Below are 24,418 nucleotides of genomic sequence, written 5' to 3' on the forward strand. Positions count from 1 at the left end.
CAAGTGCACTATGTATAAATTAAATAAGTGTTTTTCTATTTAATTTTTTACTTATTGTCTTACCTGTAGTCTTGATAGTTGTTTATCTGATTACCTTTTATGTGTTACACTGCCCCTTTACTGGTTTTATATACCTTACTGTAAACTGTACACATTTACCTCAATGTGATGCACAAATAATGAGATACAGAATTGATCAATTTTGCCATTTATTGTTGTAACAGGTGGAATGCAATATGCATAACAATGATAATGTTGTTCATGCATAGACAACATTTAATCTAAGGCTGTGAAAACCATTACTAGCATCCAGAATAAAAGTAGTTTATTTAAGGTTCATTTCTGTATATGTATATAAATGCACATACATACACGTGTATATCACCCTCTTCACACGAACCCTGAGGTGATCTATCTGCCGTGTTTCCTCCACATCTTCTGCATCCAGCTGTGTCCTCTGGTGAATGCAGGTATTTTCACTTCTGCACACACGAGTCCAACACTGTCTCTGTCACATCCACCATCTGCCAACACCAAGTCTCCAGGTAATAGTTTATTAAGAAGGCCATTATTCTCAGCCACATGTTTGTCACTGACATGACCTCCTCACATGAACGAGAGAGATCCTCGTGGTGTAATGCCAATGAGATACTTTAGGATGTGCTGGTGTTTGTAGAGGGGAAATGTCTGTGCTCTAGCTTTGAGATTTGATGCTCTTTTAATTTCAAAGCTGTCCACAATAACTGCTACTCGATTATCGTGAATTTCAAGTTTCTTCTTTTCTGCATTGTCTTTTCATCGTCTGAACTGCTGTTGATCTTCTCCAAACTGATTTCTGTCTGTTTGTTTTCTTTCTGAATATTATTGGAGCAATATCATCAATAACGTTCTTAACTTTTGAGTTGAAGGAATCAAGGAGAATATCAACAGAGTCTGCAGAAATGCTTGGTGTTAAAGATATAGCCTCCATAAATAGTTCACTTGTGTTCTCGTTTATGCATCTCCTTCTGACAGAGACAGATCTAGATTCAGTGCTAGCAGAGATCAATATATCAAAGAAAATACAGAAGTGATCAGATAGTGCTATGTCTTTAATAACAATGGATGAAATGTTTAGACCCGTACTGATGATTAAGTCTAGAGTGTGTCCATCTTTGTGTGTGTGTCCATCACACGCTGAATCAGGTCGTATAACACTGATAAATGCATGTAATTCACTAAATCTATCATGATCAAAGAACCTTTTGTGTTGGGATATATTTATATCTAATGTGGTTTGATCTGTTGTCTTGACAAACAGCTTCGACATCAGCATGTATATTATTAGATGAATGTGGTCAGTGTAAAATAAATAAAATATCCTTTCTATAAAAACAGTGAAGCTCAAACAGCAGCAGCTTTAGTTTCAGTCGTGACGTGATTCTCATCTGAAGAGTTTTCTGTGAATGAATTCAGCTCAAATCAACTTCAGTTCCTGTGTCGGCAAATGGGTTTTATTCAAAATCACCACAAATGTTTTTTTCGTTTTGTTGTTTGGATATAATTGGTCCAAGATTTACATTTGACACTGTTTACTTCAGTAAACCTTCACCTTAATCTGTGACAAACTCTGTTTGTGTTTGTTCTTCAGGTGTGTTTCTGATTCAGATGAAGTGAAGTCAGTGTCTGTGATGGAGGGAGATTCAGTCTCTCTACAGACTAACACTGAACTACAGACAAATGATGAGGTATTCTGGACATGTGGACACTCAGAGACTCGTATAGCTGAAATTGATAAAGACACTGGAAGATTCTCCACATGTGATGTTCTTGATGTGAGATTCAGAGACAGACTGAAGCTGGATCATCAGACTGGATCTCTGATCATCACAAACACCAGAAACACAGACTCTGGACTTTATCAAGTGACCATCAGAGGGAGAAGATTGACCACATACAGATTCAATCTTACTGTCTCTGGTGAGTCACAATAACATTTGTGTCATTTGTGCTGACAGTTTTCATAAAAATATTTTCATGAACCAAATCAAAAAGCAATAAAAAAACATTTAAAAACATTTATTCAGAGAGCATAAAAATGTCAATAGTGCTCAGTGCAGTATAACTTCAGAATGATCTTTATTGTCAGTTGAAGTATTTTTACACACCTAACACATTTAAAAGACGGTCCATGGTTTAATGTGAGATACAGATGAATATTTAAGTTGATGTAAACTCTTCTCTCCACTGCGTCTATCTGTCATCCTCCATTCAGCTTCAAACTGCATGTAACATACACGACAGTCAAGACAATCACATTCACGTATGTGTGTGTTTATGAAATCATTCAAAGCCAATAAATTAGCAAACAAACAACGCACACTCCTCTCACACAGAAAAAGAGACGCACATACAGCTCTGGTGTTTGTGTTTCAATGGCTTAAAATCAGTTTTAAAACAAAAACACATCTTAAAAATGTGTATCCATGCTACAAATGTAATCCCTCATTTAAAAGAGTTTTCTAACCTGCATTTGGGCCCAGACCCTGTTCTTTCTTCGGTGGTCTCTATCGTCCCGTGACAGAATTCAGCCAGCAACATGGGTCCAGCACGACCCTCCCGAGGCGACGGCGTCCGCTCACAAACCTGCCTGAGAAAACAAACATCTCATGAGCAGAAAGTTATCACTTCCAGTCATGTGCACACACTCTCAAGTCTGCAAGTGTAGGTATTTGGACAGACCCTGACCTCCTTCTAATGTTACTGGATTCTGAGTCTTCTAAATAAACGTCCACAAAGCTATTTGCATAAAACACACCCAAACCATCTCCATTTAAGGGCTTTATGAACAAACTTGTGTTTCACGCTTACAGTCTTTGCAGCTTTAGGGATCTTATCTATTCACGAACACCTTGTAACACTCCAGAGAAAAAGAAAAGTTGAAATCGCATCATATCACCCCTTTAAGACCAAGTCGATTTCTCTGCCGTCTAGTCACAATCACTTCAGCTCACACCGAGTGGGACTTTAATTTCTGCAAATCAGTTTGGGGGAATGCAGAGATGTGATTATTGATGGAAGCACAACATCCACATCTTTCACTATTGTAAGTTAATATTGTTAAATAGAGAAACAAAATCAATTTGAACTTTTAGCGTATTATTGAACTTGGACCTCATTATTAGTCCAGGGCCCTGCACACACACACACACACACACACACACACACACACACACACACACACACACACACACACACCTGTTTACTGTACAAACACAAAACACAAATTGTGCACACAATTTAGAAATTGAGATAATGAATTAGCAAATTGAGGGAACAAAATAGTAACTGTCTTCACATTTTAGTACAATGAGGGAATGAATAAGTAAATCATGCACACAATTTTTATTTATTTTTTTTATTTATTAATTTTTTTGCATGTCATTTTTAAATCGTTCAGAGCTGAGCATCATGAGAGGCAGATCTGTGCCAGAGTGATCCTGACTGTCAGCTTCGATGTGGTCAGCATAGTTTCTGCTTGTCTCTAGTAAATGCATGTTCCTGTACTGTAACCTACACAGCAGCTAGAGACAAACACAGAGTTGCTCAGCATTATGAGCCGGCGGAGAGCAATCGCAGAGACTTTGGTCCTTCATGAGATCGATTCTTACTGTAGTTTAATCTCTATACTGTGGACCCTCTGTTATGCCGTTAATAATGTTAATGTTAATGTTTTATTATTCATATTTGATGAAACAACTCCCGACAAAGCAAGTTCAGTTCTTTGACAGAGATATTAGGAGCAGTTGAATTCAGCAGATGTTCAAGAGTCCTCAATTCATCTGCACTCAAAGCACATTCAGATTCTGGAACAACAGCTTCAATATCTTCACAGACATCGTAAGTAGCTGCTACGTCCCAGTCTCGATCTGGCTCTTCGATGTCCTGAAGGTATAGCGGTTAAATAGTTAGGAATCCACTTATTACATGAACAGCAGTGTGATGACAGAATAACAAAGACGAGATGTCCTCCCTGTCTCTACCCCTGATCTAGATCCATCTCCTCCAACTTTACATATGTTTAAAGAACATGTGTTTGTGTTTTGCTTTTTTAACCTAAATTGATTTAGTTTTTTTGTTTTCAATTATAAAATACAAGCCAAAAGTGAAAAGGCAGTCAAAATGCTTTTCTTATTTTAAATGTATATATGTTATGTAAATATGTTAAAATACCTTATCGATCTGTGATTCGTGTCGATGTGCACAAGAGAAAGTGGTCCTCGAATGGAGTACGTCCTCCGAAAGATGCCTTTTCAGAATTTGCTGCAGAATAGAGGGACAAAATGTGCTTAAACTGATTAACATTAGATATTAAACAATCATTAAGTAATTTGAATCATCTAACTTTTTGTAAACATTAGAAACATTTTAAAGTAAGTAGTATAAATGAGTAAACCTGACCACATCTGAACATATAACACATGTCCTAGATATAAAGATTCATTTCTAAATTGAGTTTCAGAGGGGTGTGATAATTCATGCTGTGTACTGTAATCTTTCAACAGGATAAAGTCCTGAAACCCTTTCATACTGCATTTAATGGAAAATGAATGAAACTGACAATATATTAAACTGACAAAGAGTGATAACAAAACGCTTACACAACAACTCTTTAGGTGTAGGGAAATTTGTAGGGATTTTGCCATTTGTGAGGAAGGTTGTAAATGAGTTAATTACTCTAGCCAATGCTGTCATGTCACGGGACAATCATGTTTGGGTCAAACTGTTATTCTCTGCTTCACAATGGTGAGGTGCTGCCTAAATTTCTGCCATACTCATTGAATATCTGTCCGTGTGAGAACAGATAAAGGTAGATCTCTCTCATCTCTCACACTTTTTACAGTCTAATGATTGAGATTCGAGTCTCAAACAAGATCTTTCTTCTGTGTTCCTGGGGTTTCTCTTCATCAGATCCAGAAACGTCTCTGTCTATCAGATAAACATCACATACTCTTTTACATTCTGAACCATTTATTACTGTATCTTCAATGAAAAGCATGTAAACATCTCAGTATTTCAACAAACACTTTTAATTATTTAATAATTTCTACTTCTCATTTTTTAGTTTTCTGTTTCTTCATTTCAATTGTACTGTCATTGCTTAAAACAATATTTATATACATTTCCTTTAATTAATTAAAATCCCACATCTTCATTTTTTTTATTATTTAACCCAATCTCTCTATTTTCTGCAAGGTGCTGAGGTCAGATCTGCTGATGTTGGTCGTGTTATCATTGTATCGTTGCTTGTCATTGTTTCTTCTTCAGTCTCACTACTATGATCTTCATTTATAGCATTGTCTGGAAAATAATCATACAAATTATTATTATTATTTGTTGTGGATTCTTCTGAAAATGATTATTTATAGCACTTATCTTATCCACTTCTCTAGTGTGTTTTTCTGATTCTGATGCAGGATTTTGAGGACAGTGATAAAGACAGGAATATAAAGATGAGCTCAAAATAATAGAGAATAAATTACATAAAAACAGTGTTATAAATGTTGAATATGAGTACAGAAGACTATAATGAAGAAGACTAAATTCATTAGTCTGTCTAATATTCCCTTAAATGTAGGGTTTTAAATACATAAATTATAACTAAATGTTTGATTGTAAAATGATATAAATGTTAATTTCAGCTGTAAATAAGAGGTAAAGTGCTGTTTTGTCTTTTTCAAATTTATAAGTTTATGAGTTACAGTCTCAGTTTTTCTCTTTTAATAGACATTAGATTCAAAACTATTTAAATCTTAAATGACAGATTGTGAAAAGCACATATATCTACATCACAGCGAGCTGTAAAACTGAACAGAGATGATAAATTCAGAAAATAAGATGAAAATAACTGGCCGTTTTCTATTTATATGTAGAAACTGAAAGTTCATTATAATTAATTGAGTTCTGAACTAATTAAATGAATCATACATTTAATATATCTTAATTATTCATCATAACCTACAGAATAACTGAATGAAATCATTCAATATGAATTCATAGTCTATTGCTGTAATGAAAGAAATGTAATTATGTTTCTTCAAATAAAAACAGGACTGTATATGATTCTGTTATATAGCATATAATCATTACCTTTCAGACTGATATGTTTGTCCTGGATTATTTGATATGGTTTGATATGATCATTATTCATTAACCCTTCAGAGTAGTCAAATGTCTCAGAAGGAGGTGAATGGAGCAGATTGAGAGGGAGAATGTGAAGAAACAGCAGGTGGCGCTAGTGCACTGTTTTAGTTTGGGATCTGCTGTTAGAAGGAAGAAGAAGGAGAAAGCAGGTGTGTTTGTGCTTCACATTCCTGTCCAGTTGGTGGCGCTGATGCACGAGATCTGTTGTTAACTGGACTTTGATTTTCTCCAAGATGAAGTCGTGTCAGGTGACAAACATCAATCGTGAAGATCGCACAGGTGTTTAACAGCGATCACAAACCGGAAGTGTTTGAAAGACTTCTGGATTCTGTTCCTGCAGCACAAGATCGTCTGAACTACTGCAAGTAAGTCTGAATACTTTCACCATTACACTTATTTAGGAGAATGATGAACGCGTTTCAGAGCTGGATGAAGCGGGATTTGTTCAGTTATAACTTATACCTGTCTGTCGACGAATAACAAACGACCGAGAAACAGAGAGATATTAATAAAACAAACCGATTAAAGACGTGTTAAAACGTGTAAAAAATTTAACAAGTCTTTACAAATGTAGCAGTCAGAATAATTCTAAACGTGTTATTTTATTTCTCCTTCTTCCAGTTTAAGTCGCGAAACCGAAAGTATTCAAATCAAACCTGTTCTTCCGGATAGAGAGACGATAAACACGAGCAAAATTAACCTTTTTTTTTTTTTTTTTTTTTTTTTTTTTTTCTTAATGCTCCGAAGGTAATGTGTATGTAAATAAACAAGTGTGTTGTGAGTGATCTGAAGAGATTATTACATGGCAGTATATTTGTAGCATATTTTATGTGTATATTGATTGCTTGGTAACTCAGAGATTCAACACTAGTTATTTTCATTTGTTCCTCTGAACTCTCATGATCTTGATCTGATTGTCATGTCCAGGTCATGATGAGCATCTGATCGTCTTCAGAGACACAAAGATCTCAGTGTTGAGCTGTTCATCTGCAGTCTGTCAGAGAAGAGAGGAAAGATGAGTCTCTCACACAAACAGAGGTAAGACTGAGTCTGTTTTCAGACAATCATTTTAAACACTGCTGCAGTTTCAGAGGTTTGCTATGTACGACCCAAAGGTTATCTTGTGTACAGCACGCTTTATGAAGCTGCAGTGCATTCTCTGCCAGCTTCCTGTGTACAACATCAGATACACACACCTAAATACACTGTACATTAAATACAATAAACCACACCTATTACTGTATTTTATGTTGACACTTCAGGACTTAAAGTTGTTACAGTAAAGAAGAAAAATTATAACTCTGAGTTTGTATCTGAAAGGTTAGAGAGTTGCAAAATAAAAGCTTATCTCTGTAAAACATTCATCTCAGACTTGGACTCGGGGTCAAAAGGATACAGTAATAAACCTGTATAAACTAAGTGATAAACTTTTAAAATAGAGTCAGAACTGTGTAGCACTCACATTTCTGCTTTCTATTTTAGTCAAAAAAGAAAATGAAAAATAAAATCTCTAGAATGACTGCTGTCTTTAAAACTCTGCAGATGTTTCTGTGAAGGACGAGAGAGAATGTGTGTCAATATAAAACACAGATGAACCTCTTGTAGAAAAGTTTCTCTTCTCTCTTTGTGTCATTAGTGTAAGATCAGGATCACATGTGTCTGTGAAGAGTGACCGGTCAAAGGATGATGACATGCCAGACTTCAGTGAAGAAACAACACGAACCAAACGGTATTTGATCGGTTTCTTATTTTTCTTTAAACATAGACTGTCAGAACACGTGTCCGTGAATAATTATCAGAAAACTACTTGTAGTCCATAAATTTATCGTTTATTTTTATTTTTATTTTTTCTAAAAATGCAGTATTTCATTTATTCTATTTATGATCAGGTTTCAGTATGAAACATTAGATCCAGATTTACAGTCTCACAGGAAACAGAAGAATTTTACAGACAGTCTCCTGCAGATCTTCCAGGTAATAACAGACATTTTCAAGAATATTTAATTGTTATAATAAACATATGTAATAGAATAAGAGTGACAACTTTTATTTCTAATTTTTTTCTTAAGAACCCATAAAATAAGAATTAGAACCAATTTTTATTTGTATTTACAGCAAATTAATGTTTGTCTCACCTTGATTTTTGATGAATATTTTTAATTGAATAAATAAGTTTGACCAATTATAGATGATTTTTTTTCTGTCATTCATTTTTGTCTGTCTTTGTAGGATCTTGAGAGCAAAATAATCAAATTTCTAAAGAAAGAACTGGAAAAGTTTAAGAAAATATTACAAAAAGAGAACTTGCAATACTTTGTGAAGGACTTTATTGAGAACAGATGCAGTATGAAAGAAGCAGCTCTTGATCTCACGCTCTACTTCCTGAGAGAGATGAAGCAAGATGAAGCTGCTGATACTCTAGAAGGTAAGAGACTCGTGATCATCTTTTAGATTGTCGCCTATATATATATGTAGCAGTGATGCGCGGGTCAATGTGTTAATAACCCACACCCGACCGACATTTTCAACTAACCCGACCGCAACTCGGACCGCAAAAAAAGGAAAAGAAAATATTGTGCCCGACCCGCTTCCTGACCCACATTTTTTTAAATTTAGTAAATGCTCATCATATCGTCATTGGGCCATAGACACAGGAACTAGGCAAAAAAAAAAAAAAACACACAAAAAAAAATCCTTAATATATTCACATTTCGTCAAGAATTATAAAAAAAAAAAACGTCAATAAGCTCATAATTTGTTCTAAATTAGTCTAGTCTGGCTATGTCTATTTTGATGTTTCTGTTCCGCAGATAGTGAGGCTCTGGTTTGTTCCGATCAGAGCTTGTGAGCGGAGAGTGCATTTCTCCATATATTACGCTCTGCTCGCTCATTCCGTGGGGTCTCGCTCAACCCAGAATGGCCTGCTGGTTCGAAAATATGCAAGGAGACATTTAATTGTTTAGTAATAAACTGGTGTTTTCTATGTTGCTGCAAAGATGAAGTTGACGATGCAGACTCGCCATGAACGCCAGAGAGAAATGCACATTTCAAATGGATTACATAATCAGAGGGTAGCCTATTTATTTTAGTTTAATATTTTCGTTTAAAAGTAGACATTTCAAGCTTTCTGTAATATATAGCCTATATTTCTCAAATCTGTGAGGCACACGCTGAGTTTCGGCGTCCTCCAGGTCACATGCAAGTGATCGTGCCGACGGCCTCATTACATTGTCTGCTATATTTGCTTCTAATTTATAAAAAATGGGCAATAAATTGATAAAACATTGATCAAAATTAAGATACAATTTATAGAAAACGAAAATCTTTATCTTAACAATCTGATTTTCTACAAAAAAAACAACAATTATTGTTATTATTATCATTATTATTATTATTATTATTATTATTATTATTATTATTATTAATAATGTTGAAAAGAGCGGAGAACATTTTTTTCAGGTTTATTAGGGGGGATAAATTGAAAGAACAGCATTATTACATTTGTTACGGTTACATTTATTTGTTAGATTTATATTATGTACATCAAGCTTTTGAATGGTATAGTATTGTAGCTATATTGTTACTGAAACTTCATAATGTTTCACTTGATTATACATTTAGTCAGGAATTATATTTTGAAAAAAATCTTTGGAAAAAGTCTAACTAGTAAAATGTTTACACGTTATGTGAAAACTAGTACAAGTATATAAATAATTAAAAAGAGACTTACTCATGTTTATGATCTCTGCTGAATAAAGAGCTTCATTCTTTTTTTCTGAGGAAATCCATTTCTCAAATCCTCAACCACATCACATCTTTTTGGGGTGAATTATGTTTTAGTCCTCTCATCGCGAAGCAAACAGTAAAATAAAATAAAAACCTGAAGAATAGACATTAGATATAATGAAGGGAGACATGAAAAACAGACATCGCATTGTTTTCATATGGATTACTTTATCACAGAATATTTGTTTTCGGCAGCACTTGTTTAGTTTAAAGGCAGACATGTCAGGCTTTCTATAGATAATATCTCTCATGTCTCTTCGTTGAGTATTCACGGAGAATCAGAAAATGACTCATAACGTGTATATGCGTTAATCAACTCCAGAGGGTTAAAAAGAGTTTTCTATAAAACAAAACTTAATGAAGTCGTCAAAATCATGTTTTACCAAAAACAGCGTCTTCACCTTTTCTCGTGCCGCTTCCACCTCTACCTGCAGACTGAGCTCGTGCTTCATCTTCGCACCAGTTATTCAGCCAATAAAATGTAGGCCTATGTATTTCAAAATTGTGTCTAGTACTATATTAATTACAAAGGTTTAATTTGCACTTTTATTCCAAACGACCCGATCGACCGCGACCCGAATATCATTACAAATATTTTTGGATGACTCGTAACCGCGGGCAACTGCGGGTGACCGCAGGCACATGCTCATTTTGGATCAACCCACTGATATGTAGAGAGAAAATAAGACTAAACAATATCTGTATTTTTGTTTCTGTTTAGATGAACTGTTCTTCATTCATCAGCTAAAGTGTAGCCTAAAGAAGAAGTATCAATGTGTGTTTGAAGGAATTGCAAAGCAAGGTGACTCTACATTTCTGAAGAACATCTACACAGATCTCTATATCACTCAGGGTTGTAGTGAACAGGTCAATACTGAACATGAGGTGAGACAGATTGAAGTTGCTTCCAGACGTCATGAATCACAGGAGATACAGGTTGAGTGCAAACATTTGTTTGAAGCACCTGAACAAGACAAGCAGATCAGAACTGTACTGACAAAAGGAGTTGCTGGCATCGGAAAATCAGTCTCTGTGCAGAAGTTTGTTCTGGATTGGGCCGAAGGAAAAGAAAATCAAGATATCAGCTTCATATTTCCTCTTCCATTCAGAGAGATGAACTTAAAGGAGAAAGAAAAACTAAGTTTGATGGACCTTATAACTCAGTTTTTCACAGAGACAAAAGGACTGAACCTTACAAGAAGAAATCAATTCAAAGTCTTGTTCATTCTTGATGGATTGGATGAATGTCGTCTTCCTGTAAACTTTAAGGATAATGAGACGTGGTCTGATGTTTCATCACCAGTCTCTCTGGATGTTCTCCTGACGAACCTCATCAAGGGAAATCTGCTTCCTTCTGCTCTCATCTGGATCACCAGCAGACCAGCAGCTGCCAGTAAGATTCCTCCTGACTGTATCGACCGGCTGACAGAGATACGAGGATTCAATGATGCACAAAAGGAGGAGTACTTCAGAAAAAGATTCACGGATGAGAATCAGGCCAAAGAAATCATTGATCATGTTAAACAATCAAAGAGTCTCTTTATCATGTGCCACATCCCAGTCTTCTGCTGGATTTCAGCCACTGTTCTCCACAACATTTTAGAGGAGAAAATAAATAATGTTGTGAAAAACAATCAGGCTGATGATGTCTCCAAAACACTGCAGGAGTCAAATACTGAAGACACTCCTAAGACTCTGACACAAATGTACACACACTTCCTCAGATTTCAGATCCAGCAGAGCAGACGAAAGTATGATGGAGAACATACACCAGATGTTTCCTGGGATAAAGATGCCATCTTTTCACTGGGGAAACTGGCATTTGAACAGCTGGAAATAAACAATGTGATCTTCTATGACACAGATCTGGAAGCCTGTGGTATTGACGTCTATAAGGCATCAGTGTACTCAGGCATGTGTACCCAGATCTTTAAGAAGGAAACCGGGATCACTCTTGGTACCATGTACTGCTTCGTTCACTTGAGCATTCAAGAGTTTATTGCAGCCCTTTATGCACATCAGTTTCTAGACATCAACAAGAAATATGTGTTTGATCAAGACTCTACAGAACAGGAAAACAAAAGTAAAACCATGATTGATTTGCTCAAGACTGCAGTGGACAAGGCACTAGAGAGTGATAATGGACACCTGGATCTTTTTCTTCGCTTCCTCCTTGGTTTGTCACTCCAGTCCAATCAGAGACTCTTACAGGGTCTGTTGACACAGAAAAATAGAAATGAGCAGAGCAAAAAGGAAGTAGTTCAGTACATCAAGCAGAAATTCGAGTCTAATCTGTCTCCAGAGAGATCCATCAATCTGTTCTACTGTCTGAATGAACTGAACGACCAAACTCTGGTAAAAGACATTCAGACCCACCTTAGCAAAGGAAGTCTCTCATCTGCTGATCTTTCACCTGCCCAGTGGTCTGCTTTGGTCTTTGTGTTGTTGACATCAGAGGAGGAGCTGGAGGAGTTTGAGCTTCAGAAATTCAAGAAATCAGACGAGTGTCTCATTAGATTATTAGCAGTCATCAAAACCTGCAAAAGAGCTCTGTAAGTTATTTAATATATTTTGTCATGTTTTGTTCCCATCTTAAAATTACATGAATCTATATTGATACATAGCAGGCTTGGACACCATGATTTATAGTGATAATTAACCATACACCAGTTATAAGTAGGGGTGAGAATCACCAGAGGCCTCACGATACGATATTATCACGATACTTGTGTCAATATATTGAGATATTCTGAGATTATATTGTGATATTTATATTGTGATATTTCAGTTCTTGAAAGTAGGGCTGTAAAATCGATTTTCCATGTCTAAAAAAACAAAACAAAAAAAGACGTCTCCTTTTTCAACGCCAAATAATGGACGAACATAAAGAGTACTGGAAACGCACAACTCAGCAATATTTCTTATTTATTAGCATGAAGTTTCGTGCAGAATAACAAACAGCAACAGAAGTGCAACATTCTCGAAAAATTATATATGCAGAAGGGACTGCTGCCATAACATAAACGAAAAACATCACTGCAGGCTTCAACCCGGCTGCATTTATGATTTAGGCAATTCAAAAATCTCCAATATTTTAAATAATGATTAAATCCATTTCAAACAACTGTTCAAAAAAATTAAACTTTAAATTACTTGAAGTTGAGAACAGGCCTTGTGTGTAGGGCTGTGCCGATCAAGATCGGCCGATCATTAATGCGAATCTCGTCAGTAAAGCCGGTTCTCTAATCAACGGTTAATTCCATCAGGTGTGTAATTTCACATAGAGCAGCTGTTACTACACAGAGCCGTTGTTAACAGAGAAGATGCGCAAATAAACGCTGATAATGAACATGGATTTGTGCAGCTATTTAATTAGCTGCACAAATCCATGTTCATTATCAGCGTTTATTTTCGCATCTTCTCTGTTAACGGCTCTGTGTAGTAACAGCTGCTCTATGTGAAATTACACACCTGATGGAATTTACCGCTGATTAGAGAACCGGCTTTACTGACGAGATGCGCATAACGATTGACCTATCTTCCACCACAAAAGCGAGTTGCTGTCAGCTGGCAATGGTGGCTCCTTTTCATAACTCAGCATCTCCTGTAAGAGGTCACTTTCGACTTCACTGGGTCTTATAGGCGCGTAAAATTGATGGTATTTCTGTCTAGCTTTTGCATTGAGTAAATTTTGGATGCACTTGGCTAAAAACCAAAAATGCTTTGTAATTATTATTTATTAATTTATGAAATAATAGACATTTATTTTTAAGACTTTTTTTTAATTAACTCAATTTTAATGATACTTAATTTCAAAAGAAAACACAAATTAATTAAATAACCACACTTTTCCTGAAAACAACACAATAAACCTGGGCAGAATTTATGTTAATATTGGTAACTTTACAGTAAGGTTCATAAAGTTACATACTTTAGTTTGCAATCTAAGTATTTATTTATCTTAGTTCAAGGGTTAGTTCAGCCAAAAATTTTAATCTCCTCCATTGGAATATGTATATATGATATACCGCCCATGTCCAGAAAGGTAATAAAAACATCATCAAAGTCCATGTTACACAAGAGGGTCAGTTAGAATTTGTTGAAGCATCGAAAATACATTTTGGTCCAAAAATAATAAAAAATTATGACTTTATTCAGCATTGTCTTCTCTTCCGGGTCTATTGTGAGCACGACTGCTGTGACTGTTGATGTAGGGTGTGAAGTTATTTTATAATTTTATAATTTTAATTCTTGCCTGAAATAACCCTTTCATATTAATTTCAACATTTACTTATTCATTATTAAAATCAACAGTTGTGCTAGTTAACATTTAATGCACTCTTAATAAACCTGAACTAACAATGAACAACTGTATTCTCATTAACTAAATTTAAGAAAGACTAATAAATACTATAATGTATTGTTCATTGTTTGTTTGTGTTAAACATTAATTGAACCTTATTGTAAACTGTTACCTTAATATTAAATATCAATAAATACTTTTTTATCCACTTCAAAGTGACATAATCAGTTATAAGTTGTTGGATTTATTAATTTAAATTTTTTTGGACTATCTAAATAATTATAGTCCTACATAGTTATTATTATCAGATCACAGCATACAGATATACCATGTTACAGCACAGTATCACTACTGCAAACAGGAGCAAGATTTTTTGCCATTTTTCTCTTCGATAATTTGCAGATGTAGGTGCATACCTACACCGAACAAAATTATAAATGCAACACTTTTGTTTTCGCCCCAATTTTTCATGAGTTGAACTCAAAAATCTAAGACTTTTTCTATGTACACAAAAGACCTATTTCTCTCAAATATTGTTCACAAATCTGTCTTAAAGGGGGGGTGAAATGCTATTTCATGCATACTGAGTTTTTTACACTGTTAAAGAGTTGGATTCCCACGCTAAACATGGACAAAGTTTCAAAAATTAAGTTGTACGTTTGAAGGAGTATTTTTGTTCCCAAAATACTCCTTCCGGTTTGTCACAAGTTTCGGAAAGTTTTTTTCGAGTATGGCTCTGTGTGACGTTAGATGGAGCGGAATTTCCTTATATGGGTCCTAAGGCACTTCTGCCGGAAGAGCGCGCTCCCGTATAGCGAGGCTGAGCAGCACAGACATTTCACTGATCAGAGCGATTGACTGATCAGAGCGAGAGCGTCGCAAAAAGTCACAAAAGAAGAGTGTTTTTGGTTGCCAGGGCCAGTGGATGGAGTTTATTTTTACAGAGCATCAACAGAGTTGTGCAAGTGTTTTTGTTTGTTCCCTGCATTTCGAAGATGCTTGTTCACAAGGCCCAGTTTGACGACGGATTTGCGTATCGTTTATTTCTTAAGGATGATGCAATCCCAAGGAAAAAGGGTCACGATCGTGTGTTGGAACCGCAGGCGGTGAGTAAAACTGCTTCATATATTAATGCCTCCTTGTTAGTGCGTCCCCTCCCATGCCAGAGACCCGGGTTCGAGCCCCGCTCGGAGCGAGTCGTTGCTGCTGCTGCTTTCGTTCAGTTTCAGCCTCGGGATCTGATTCTGGATCATAAATAAACAGCTGAATCTGACTGTAAGCCATGGTTTGTTTTGAATGATGGGTTTTCACTCACGGTAATGTCACAGCTTCCACATGCTCTCAACGCAAAGCCTATTCGCGCTCGTGATTCTTTAGCTCCGCCCACACGTCACGCCTCCAGCCAGTCGTGTTTTTCCGGGAAAAATCGGTACAGACTATCTTTCTCTTATAAATATAATAAAACAAAAGACATTTTGGATTTATGAAGGATGCAGTACTACTCTATGTGTACTCAAGATTAACAGGATATTGAGTGAAAACTAGCATTTCACCCCCCCTTTAATCTGTGTAAGTGAGCACTTCTCTTTCTATTTGCTGAGATAATCCCTCCACCTAACAGGTGTGACCTATCAAGATGCTGATTTGACAGCATGATTAGCCTTTAACCCCTTTAACACTGTGATTCCGGCAAATAAAGGTCCCATAAAGACATGTGACATCAGGGTGTGACGTGTAATGTACGAGTCGGAAAAAGCTGGGCAGTTTAACTTTCACTTAAGATGGCGAACGATCTCAGCTTCAACGCAGAAACTGAGGAACTAACTGATCTCTGCTTCATTACAATTTGCTAATTTTTTTTTGCCGCGAACATTGATCTGCCTTCAAAACACCTGTTAAAAGAGTCACGTGATATTGGCGTCATCACTACGACACACCCTTTATGGCATTAGTTCTGACTTTTGTTCACACAGAGCTCGTTCCAGGACTGGACCCGGTAATGTTACTAGGTCCCCAACCCTGGATCAATCTCGGGAAGTGTTTGCGTTCACACAGAAGGCGACCTGGCAATGTACTGGGTCCAATGTTCAGTGTGAAAGGGGCTTTAGGCTCACCACTATGAAAGGCCACTCTAAAATGTGCAGTTTACTGTATTGATGGTTCGAGGGGGGTGTCTGAAAACCAGTCAGTATCTGGTGTGACCACCATTTGCCTCACGCAGTGCTACACATCTGATAACTTTCCGCAATGCCGTCATCTTTATTTCGGAAGGTGACCCAGCTGACCTCACCAGAAAAAAAAGCTCAACACCAGCATCTAGTTGATTGTCAAGAAATTGATTTGATATATCTACCAAATAGTATACTAAAAGATCCATATTGCTGCGGAAAACATTGCGATACTATACCGTATCAACCCCCCCACACCCCTAGTTATAAGTATATATCTATTTTAGGGTAAAGTCAAACAATTTATTGAACTTTTTTTTTAAACTGCAGTCCTTTTGAATTAAAGTGCAGTGCTGTTTTATTAGATTTACATGGGTTTTATGTAAAAATATCTCTTTTCAGCAAAACAAGCTGTTTAGTTAGCTACAGAAGAAGCACATCATGTTATTATAAAACACATTGTTCCTTAGTTGGTTATACTCCAATATTCAGTTCAACTTCTACAACTTCTGCTATAAAGGAGATGTACTCTTGCATAACCTCAGTGCATAAATGATTAACCTCCAGATTCTCCTCCTCAAGACACTCATCCAGATAATAGAGCAGCACTTTTAAATATAAACTCATTGCCATTATTGATATAAGCCTATTATTCATTTACATATTAAGTTTTATTTGAATCAATTTGAATCAATACATTTCTAATATATATGCAGTGTATTGGTATAAATTATTTTTTTTGAATTTAACTAATGTATTACATGTATCTAACTCTGTGATTTGATTTATTTCTCTTGTAGGCTAAATGATTGTGGCTTAACTGACAAAAGCTGTCGAGCTCTGGCTTCGGTTCTTGGATCAGATAACAATCTGAAAGAGCTGAACATGAACAATAATAATCTGCAGGATTCAGGAGTGAAGCTGCTCTGCACTGGCCTGGAGAATATAAACTGCAAATTAGAGATACTGAGGTAAGTTTTGTGACAATCATTAGTGTTTTGTTAATTTAAATTTAGAAACTTTACAGGCTTTAATTCCAGCATAAACTCTGCATATGCACAGATGTGTGTGTGTAATGAGTGTGCAAGTCTCATGCAAAGTGTGGGATCTTCCATCTTGTACTTTGGCAATACTACAAAAAGAAAGTGCTGCTGCGTCTTTCCCGTGTCCTTTAATTGCAAATACTACATTTATAAATTAATAGTTCAAGTTAGATGATATATTTAGTATTGTTTATCCCCCCAGGAAACAAGACTAAATATATTTTTGCTTAAATAGTAAATGCATCTTGATGATTTAAAGTAAAAACAAGACAAAAATAATAAGATATGCCTTTTTTGCGTGCAGCTGGGAAGTCATTTGAAAAGTAGCTTTAGTGTCATGACTGACCTTGCTTTGCTGGAGGATTCTGCAAACCATGCTCTGTGCAGAAAACATGTTTAAAAAGAGCGCACTGATCTGTTTAGTGAGCGCACAGAATGTCTTCTCAGTAGGTACTGCTTTCTTTTTCCATTATTTAGGGTGAGGACATTATACATTCACATGATTTATAAATTCACATGATTTATAAAGGGTGGTGTTGTCACCATATAAGGTTTATTTGAGGCGTTTCTGAATGCAAATTACAAAGTGTTTAAATGTTTTTTTAAGTCTAGATATAGGCAAGATGAGTAGATTAGATGAGTAGAGTAGACAGATTACTGGATCTCAATGTTCTGCACGAGTGAATCAGATCGCTGTTCTGCTGCAGGATAAACACTGTACACTCAACATTGAGTCATTGTCATTGGTTACTGTGGGTGTCACCGGCGGCGTGGTGTCTGTAATAATTTGTGTGTGCTCACCTGTGTGGGGGCGGGTGTTTGGATTATGGCTGCAGGTTGAGTGTGTGAAGAAACTTTGTTGACCGTAGCCATCGTCATCTTCTGTTACTGCACTGTCTGAGGTATCTTTGCACGGTTTATGAAAATCATCATTTCAAGTAAGTGTTGGTTCTTGCTAAGTTTGTGAAATGGAACAATAAAGACATCCCATCATGTGCAATGGTTCAACGTGATGCGTCTTCAGTGTAAACCCACATGTCTTAGCCGGTGCAATGGTTCAGTGTGACACATCTTCAGTGTAAAACCCCATGTCTTAGCCTGCTGCAGCTTTGGATTAGTTTTAAAGTTTATATGCCACAATAATTTGTCAACAAAGTTTTGTTGAAGCACGGAAACGTTTTGACGGGATAACATTGGATGTTTGAGATTGCTTTTAAAGTTGTAGCTTTTAAACTATAGACTTGAACGCTCATTGGACTCGCCCATTCATTCACAAATCTACTGTTATAATTTGGTCATCACAGTCGCCTCTATTAAAAGGTACACGTTTATAAACCTGGTGCATTGTTTGTGAATGACGGATTGTATTCGCTGCTAGGCTCAGCGTTACTTTCGAACAAGGTGATTGTACTGGTTTGTTTGTTTTGGGGCTTTTGGTATTGTTTTGGTTTGTGCGTCAAGTGGGTAAAGCATTGTGCTTGGAAGTGCCACCGTAGTTCTTGTTCTAAGACAGTTTGTCTGGTTCGAGACTATCAGTATTGAGGTACATAAATAACCACTGCTAGTATGCACAGAAGACTAGGGTTGAGTTTAGCTTAGCCTCGGTGGAAGTTAGGGGGAATCAAATACAACGCATTGTACCTTGTTCACGTGGAAACACGAGTTATAAAAAGGCTGCTGTGTTTAGTGTCATTAGCGGATATATTTGTGATTATTGGATTATCTCAATTGATAGTCAATTGAGAAAAGACAAATAACACTTACACATAGGGCCTTTGAATATAAATTGGAAAAGCTCCAAGGAGAACGCCAAGTAAAAATAAGAAAGATTAAAGGTGCAGTAAGAGAAATTAAAGACCTAAAACAAAGTGCTGATAATGCTGAGAAAATTCTGTCATGTCTTGAAAATATATCGAGCTTGTTTATAGAAGCAAGTCATCTTCATGGTGTTGTGGTTCCTATGCTCCCACCTGAAGAACAAGAAAAACAAAATGCTTGGTTTGGACAACAAAGTGTTTATAAACCTGCTGTGAACTGAACACAGAAACTTAAAGGTCACTGTTCAGTTTTCCACCAAAATAAAAGCCAGAGGTCTCAAAGGGATAGTTCACCCAAAAATCATAATTATGTTATTAATAACACACCCTCATGTCGTTCCAAACCAGTAAGACCTCCGTTAGTCTTTAGGAACACAGTTTAAGATATTTTAAATTTAGTCCGAGAGCTCTCAGTCCCTCCATTGAAACTGCATGTCCAGAAAGGTAAGAAAAACGTAATCAAAGTAGTTCATGTGACATCAGAGGGTCAGTTAGAATTTTTGAAGCATCGAAAATACATTTTGGTCCAAAAATAGCTAAAACTACGACTTTATTCAGTATTGTCTTCTCTTCCATGTCTGTTGTGAGAGAGTTAAAAACAAAACAGTTTGTCATATCCGGTTCGCGAACAAATCATTTGATGTAACCGGATCTTTTTGAACCAGGTCACCAAATCAAACTGAATTGGTTTAAACGGTTCGTGTCTCCAATATGCATTAGTCCACAAATGACTTAACCCTTTCGAGTCGATTAATGCATATATGCGTTTTGAGTCATTTTCTCCTGATAACCCCGAAAAGAACTTAAATTACACTCTCAGTTTTAATCGTACAGATAAGAGCAATACATCAATCGAATCTGTAAAGGGTCTATTTTTTTTGGGATACAGACATAACAAAAAACCTTTGTGCACTTATAAAATAAAGATAACAAACAAGGTGCGCTGTCTACAGTCTTTGTCTCCGCTGATCCTCATGTACAAACATTTCATTAAAATGAACTGTAACTCCGTGAATACTCAAAGAAGAGACATGAGAGAGATATCTATAGAAAGCCTGGAATGTCTACTTTTAATCTAAACAAGTGCTGCCGAAAACAAATATTCTGAGATAAAGTAATCCATATGAAAACAACGCAATGTCTGTTTTTCATATCTCCGCTCATTATATCTAATGTGACCACGCCCCCGCGCTGAACGCGCTATTCAGATTCAAACTGAAGCGCGCGGCTTGAATACGCCCACACAGAAGAAAAAGCAGCGAGACTGTTCTTCAAGTTTTTATTTTATTTTACTGTTTGCTTCGCGATGAGAGGACTAAGACATAATTCACCCCAAAAAGATGTGGTGTGGTTGAGGATTTGAGAAATGGATTTCCTCAGAAAAAAGAATGAAGCACTTTATTCAGCAGAGATCATAAACATGAGTAAGTCTCTTATTTATTTGTACTAGTTTTCACATAAAGTGTAAACATTTTACTAGTTAGACTTTTTCCAAAGACTTTTTCCAAACTATAATTCCTGACTAAATGTATAATCAAGTGAAACATTATGAAGTTTCAATAACAATATACAATACTATACCATTCAAAAGCTTGATGTAAATAATATAAATGTGACAAATAGAGATAACTCTAACAAATGTAAAAACAATGCAGTTCTTTCGATTTATTCCCCCTAAAAAAATCTGAAAAATATTATCAGCTCTTTTCAACATTAATAATAATAATAATAATAATGATGTTGATAATAAATGGGGTTTATTTGGTAGAAAATAAGATTGTTAAAAGGATTTCTGAAGGATTGTGTGACTGAAGTAAGGATGCCAAAAAAAATTGTTTGAAAGTCAGCTTTGATTGTTCCTAATAAACTGTTTAACTGCTCCCCCAAGTGGATATTAAATTATGTTGTGGGATAATTAAATATATTCTTAATAAACTACAAACATAAAATTATATACTTTTATTTTGTTCTCACATTCTTTCTTGTAAGTCCTCCCTCAGAGTGGCACAGTTGAATGGGAGGCTCATTATGCAGCTCATTATGCAGCTCATTATGCAGGCCTTTGTCTTCTCAGGTGTAAATCACAATGATATTCATGATAGTTGACGCCTACTCGCATATGACTTTTACCAACAAAAAGTGTTTTAGAAAATTTAAATCAATATATTGTTTTCTGTGAATGAGTAAACAAGATGATTTTCACATCATTCAGAAAGAAAAATTCTAGGCTACAAGCTCCAGTTCTCAACTTTTCCAGCAACCAATTTTATGTATGTGTTTTATTGCCTTATTCAAGTGATTTAACATTTTTAGTTTTTCACTAACCATGCATAACATTTTTTTTCTCAAAAATACAATCATGTACATGCATGCCTTTCACATATTATTATAGCCCAGTTTGTGCTGATTACAGTGATATTAGACTTTACCCATTTAGATATTTATAAGAAACTGAAAAAAGCACAAATGTCAGGGCATGACAAAACTTCTCAAGGCCCCAAAAATACCCTTAGACTCCAGAGGGTTAAGCTGTTAACTTTTTTAATGTGGCTGACACTCCCTCTGAGTTAAAACAAACCAATATCCCAGAGTAATACATTTGAAAGTAAAGAAATTAAGACTTAAATATTACAATGGTAAATGTATTATTCCATCCTTCAAAACTGAATTCCTCCAAGCTACTTATTCTGTGTAGCATTTTAAGTACGGTTAAGGCTTAAGTATTGTACTGTACAATATAAAATATTATTATAATCATAAATAATAATAATAATTCACAGTGTGATTATCATGCAGATATCATATTGGTGGATAAAACTAATAGCTGCTATTTGAATAATTGTAAGTATATCTTAATTAGTTGTGTCTCTCTTCTACAGGTTAAACTGCATCAGTATTACAGATGAAGGCTGTGCTGTTCTGGCATCAGCGTTTAATTCACACCTCAGAGAGCTGGATCTGAGCAGGAATCAAATAGGAGACTCTGGAGTGACAGAAATCTCCAGTCTGCTGAGAAATTCACAGACACTACAGATACTCAGGTCTGAATTTGGTTAATCTAAACATGAATCAATATTAAGCTCGAGTTGGTCTGTAAACTGACGCTGTGTCACAAGGAATGGGTCAGAGATGTGAAATTGGTGTGTTGGTGTAGATACATTTATAAAATATTCACAAACAGATAGATTTTTGGAGGTAATGGGAAATGTTAATATCGTAATGGTGTAATAAATTATGTATTAAGTATTAATTAAGTAATAATTAAGTATTTTATTTATTTATTCATTCATTCATTCATCAGTTCATCAGTTCATTAGTTTGGTCTTTCTGAAGACTTTCAGACTGCAGTATCACTAAAGAAGGATATATAACAATATAATTCAACCCCCTTGACCTGCTAGACATTTTGCTGCGGAGATCTAAACATTCATGTTCAAAATTATTCAACCCCCTCCCCAAAAGTCCAATTTTATTAATAAAAATCACCAATAAATGCTGCCTGTAAGTGTTTAGAAGCTTCTGTCACCTCTAAGGCTGCTACAGTCTTAGCCCATTCCTCACCTGAAAAAGCTTCCAGATCACTGATAATCTTTGGTTTACACATTGCCACTGATATTAAATTCATCCAGATATTTTCAACGAGAATTAAATCTGGAGACTGAACAGGCCACTCAAGAACATTCTATGACTGATCCCTGAACCAAGCAGAAGTAGATTTGAATGTGTACTTTAGGATGACTGTCCTGCAGGAAAGTCCATTGATCATCAGCTTCAGTCTTTGCACCAAAGGCATCACAGTTCTTGTCAAAATGGCCTGATACTTCAAAGAATCCATTAGTCATGATTTCCACTTCCTGTTACAGTAAAGCAACCTGTACATTGCAGTTCTTTCTCAGTTGCTCTGATTAAACATTTTATTACATTGTGATTTTTCTTCAACAGCCTTAAAAAAAGGTTTTCTGGTACAAAACACTTTAAGCTAAGGAATAAGGCTGAGAGCTTTTAATATCTTGGAAATCTTCATATAGCTTTAGACTTTTTAGCCTTAGACAATTGTTTATTCTCTATAGCTTCTCTGTAGCTTTTGAAAGATTTCTGTTGACTTTGCCATTTTTTGCTACTCAACTTCAGCACATGCATGGGTTAACTCTGTGCATGTGTAACAGCTTAAGCTTATTCTGTTTTCTAAGTTTCTTAAGACTTAATTGTGTTTTTAGATTATTTTATTGCACACCTTGCAAATAAGAGATAAGAGATAATTCACTCCAAAATGAAAATTTACCCCCATGTCGTTCCAAACCTGTGAAAGTGTTGTTTGTCGTTAGAACACAATAGAAGATATTTTGGATAACCTGGAGGCTTTAGACTGCCAAGTAAAACATCAATGTTGAATAAGGATCGAATAATTGTGACACAGCTCTGTTATTAAAAACTTGAGCAATTTTGATTGCAACTGTAGAGTATAATTATAGAAAATTTAAAACTGCAAAAATTAAAATTGTATTTGTTGTAGTTTACGTTCACCAATATATAACTTTACCCAGCTTTACTGTGAAAAGATTACATTCAGGCCAAAATAACCATAGTGCATCTTTTTTTTTTCATTGTAGAACGTACTTCTGTGACAAGCTGTGTTATAATGAAGAATAACATCTTTTCTAATAGACTTTCAGACTGCAGCATCACTGAAGAAGGTTATAAAGCTCTGTCTTCAGCTCTGAGATCAAACCCTTCACACCTGATAGAGCTGGATCTCACAGGAAATGATCCTGGAGAATCAGGAGTGAAGCTGCTCAGTGATTTACTACAGGATCCAAACTGTCAACTCAACACACTGAGGTGAGACATGATGAAATAATGCCACATAAGTTAAACACATGAATTATTTGTATTATATAAAAAATTAATTGCATTATATAAGTGTATTATAGAATATTACATTATTTCACTAATTCAGCAAGGACACAATTTGTTGTTCAAACTGATCAAACATGAAAGATCAGATGCTGCAGCTGCTGTTTTTTATGATAAATGTCAGCACAGTTTAGTTGTTTTAAAAGTTACAGGTTAATCAAACATTTTGGGTCACTACATGTGCTGATATTCAGTAGTTTGGTG

General features: G+C 35.7%; 1 protein-coding gene across 1 annotated transcript in view; it reads left to right on the forward strand.

Moving 5' to 3' along the window:
- The window catches only part of LOC113079469 (protein NLRC3-like), a 57,804-nt gene extending 45,279 nt beyond the window's left edge, over nt 1-12,525 (forward strand). The window contains exons 2-6 of the mRNA XM_026251733.1: nt 7,111-7,221; nt 7,820-7,912; nt 8,073-8,157; nt 8,413-8,608; nt 10,691-12,525. Coding sequence (XP_026107518.1) covers nt 7,199-7,221; nt 7,820-7,912; nt 8,073-8,157; nt 8,413-8,608; nt 10,691-12,525 — 2,232 coding nt within the window. The 5' untranslated portion in view covers nt 7,111-7,198. The remainder of the gene's footprint in view (nt 1-7,110; nt 7,222-7,819; nt 7,913-8,072; nt 8,158-8,412; nt 8,609-10,690) is intronic.
- The last annotated feature ends 11,893 nt before the right edge of the window (nt 12,526-24,418 follow it).

This window comes from Carassius auratus, unplaced genomic scaffold (genome assembly GCF_003368295.1).
Source record: "Carassius auratus strain Wakin unplaced genomic scaffold, ASM336829v1 scaf_tig00028197, whole genome shotgun sequence".
NCBI lineage: Eukaryota > Metazoa > Chordata > Actinopteri > Cypriniformes > Cyprinidae > Carassius > Carassius auratus.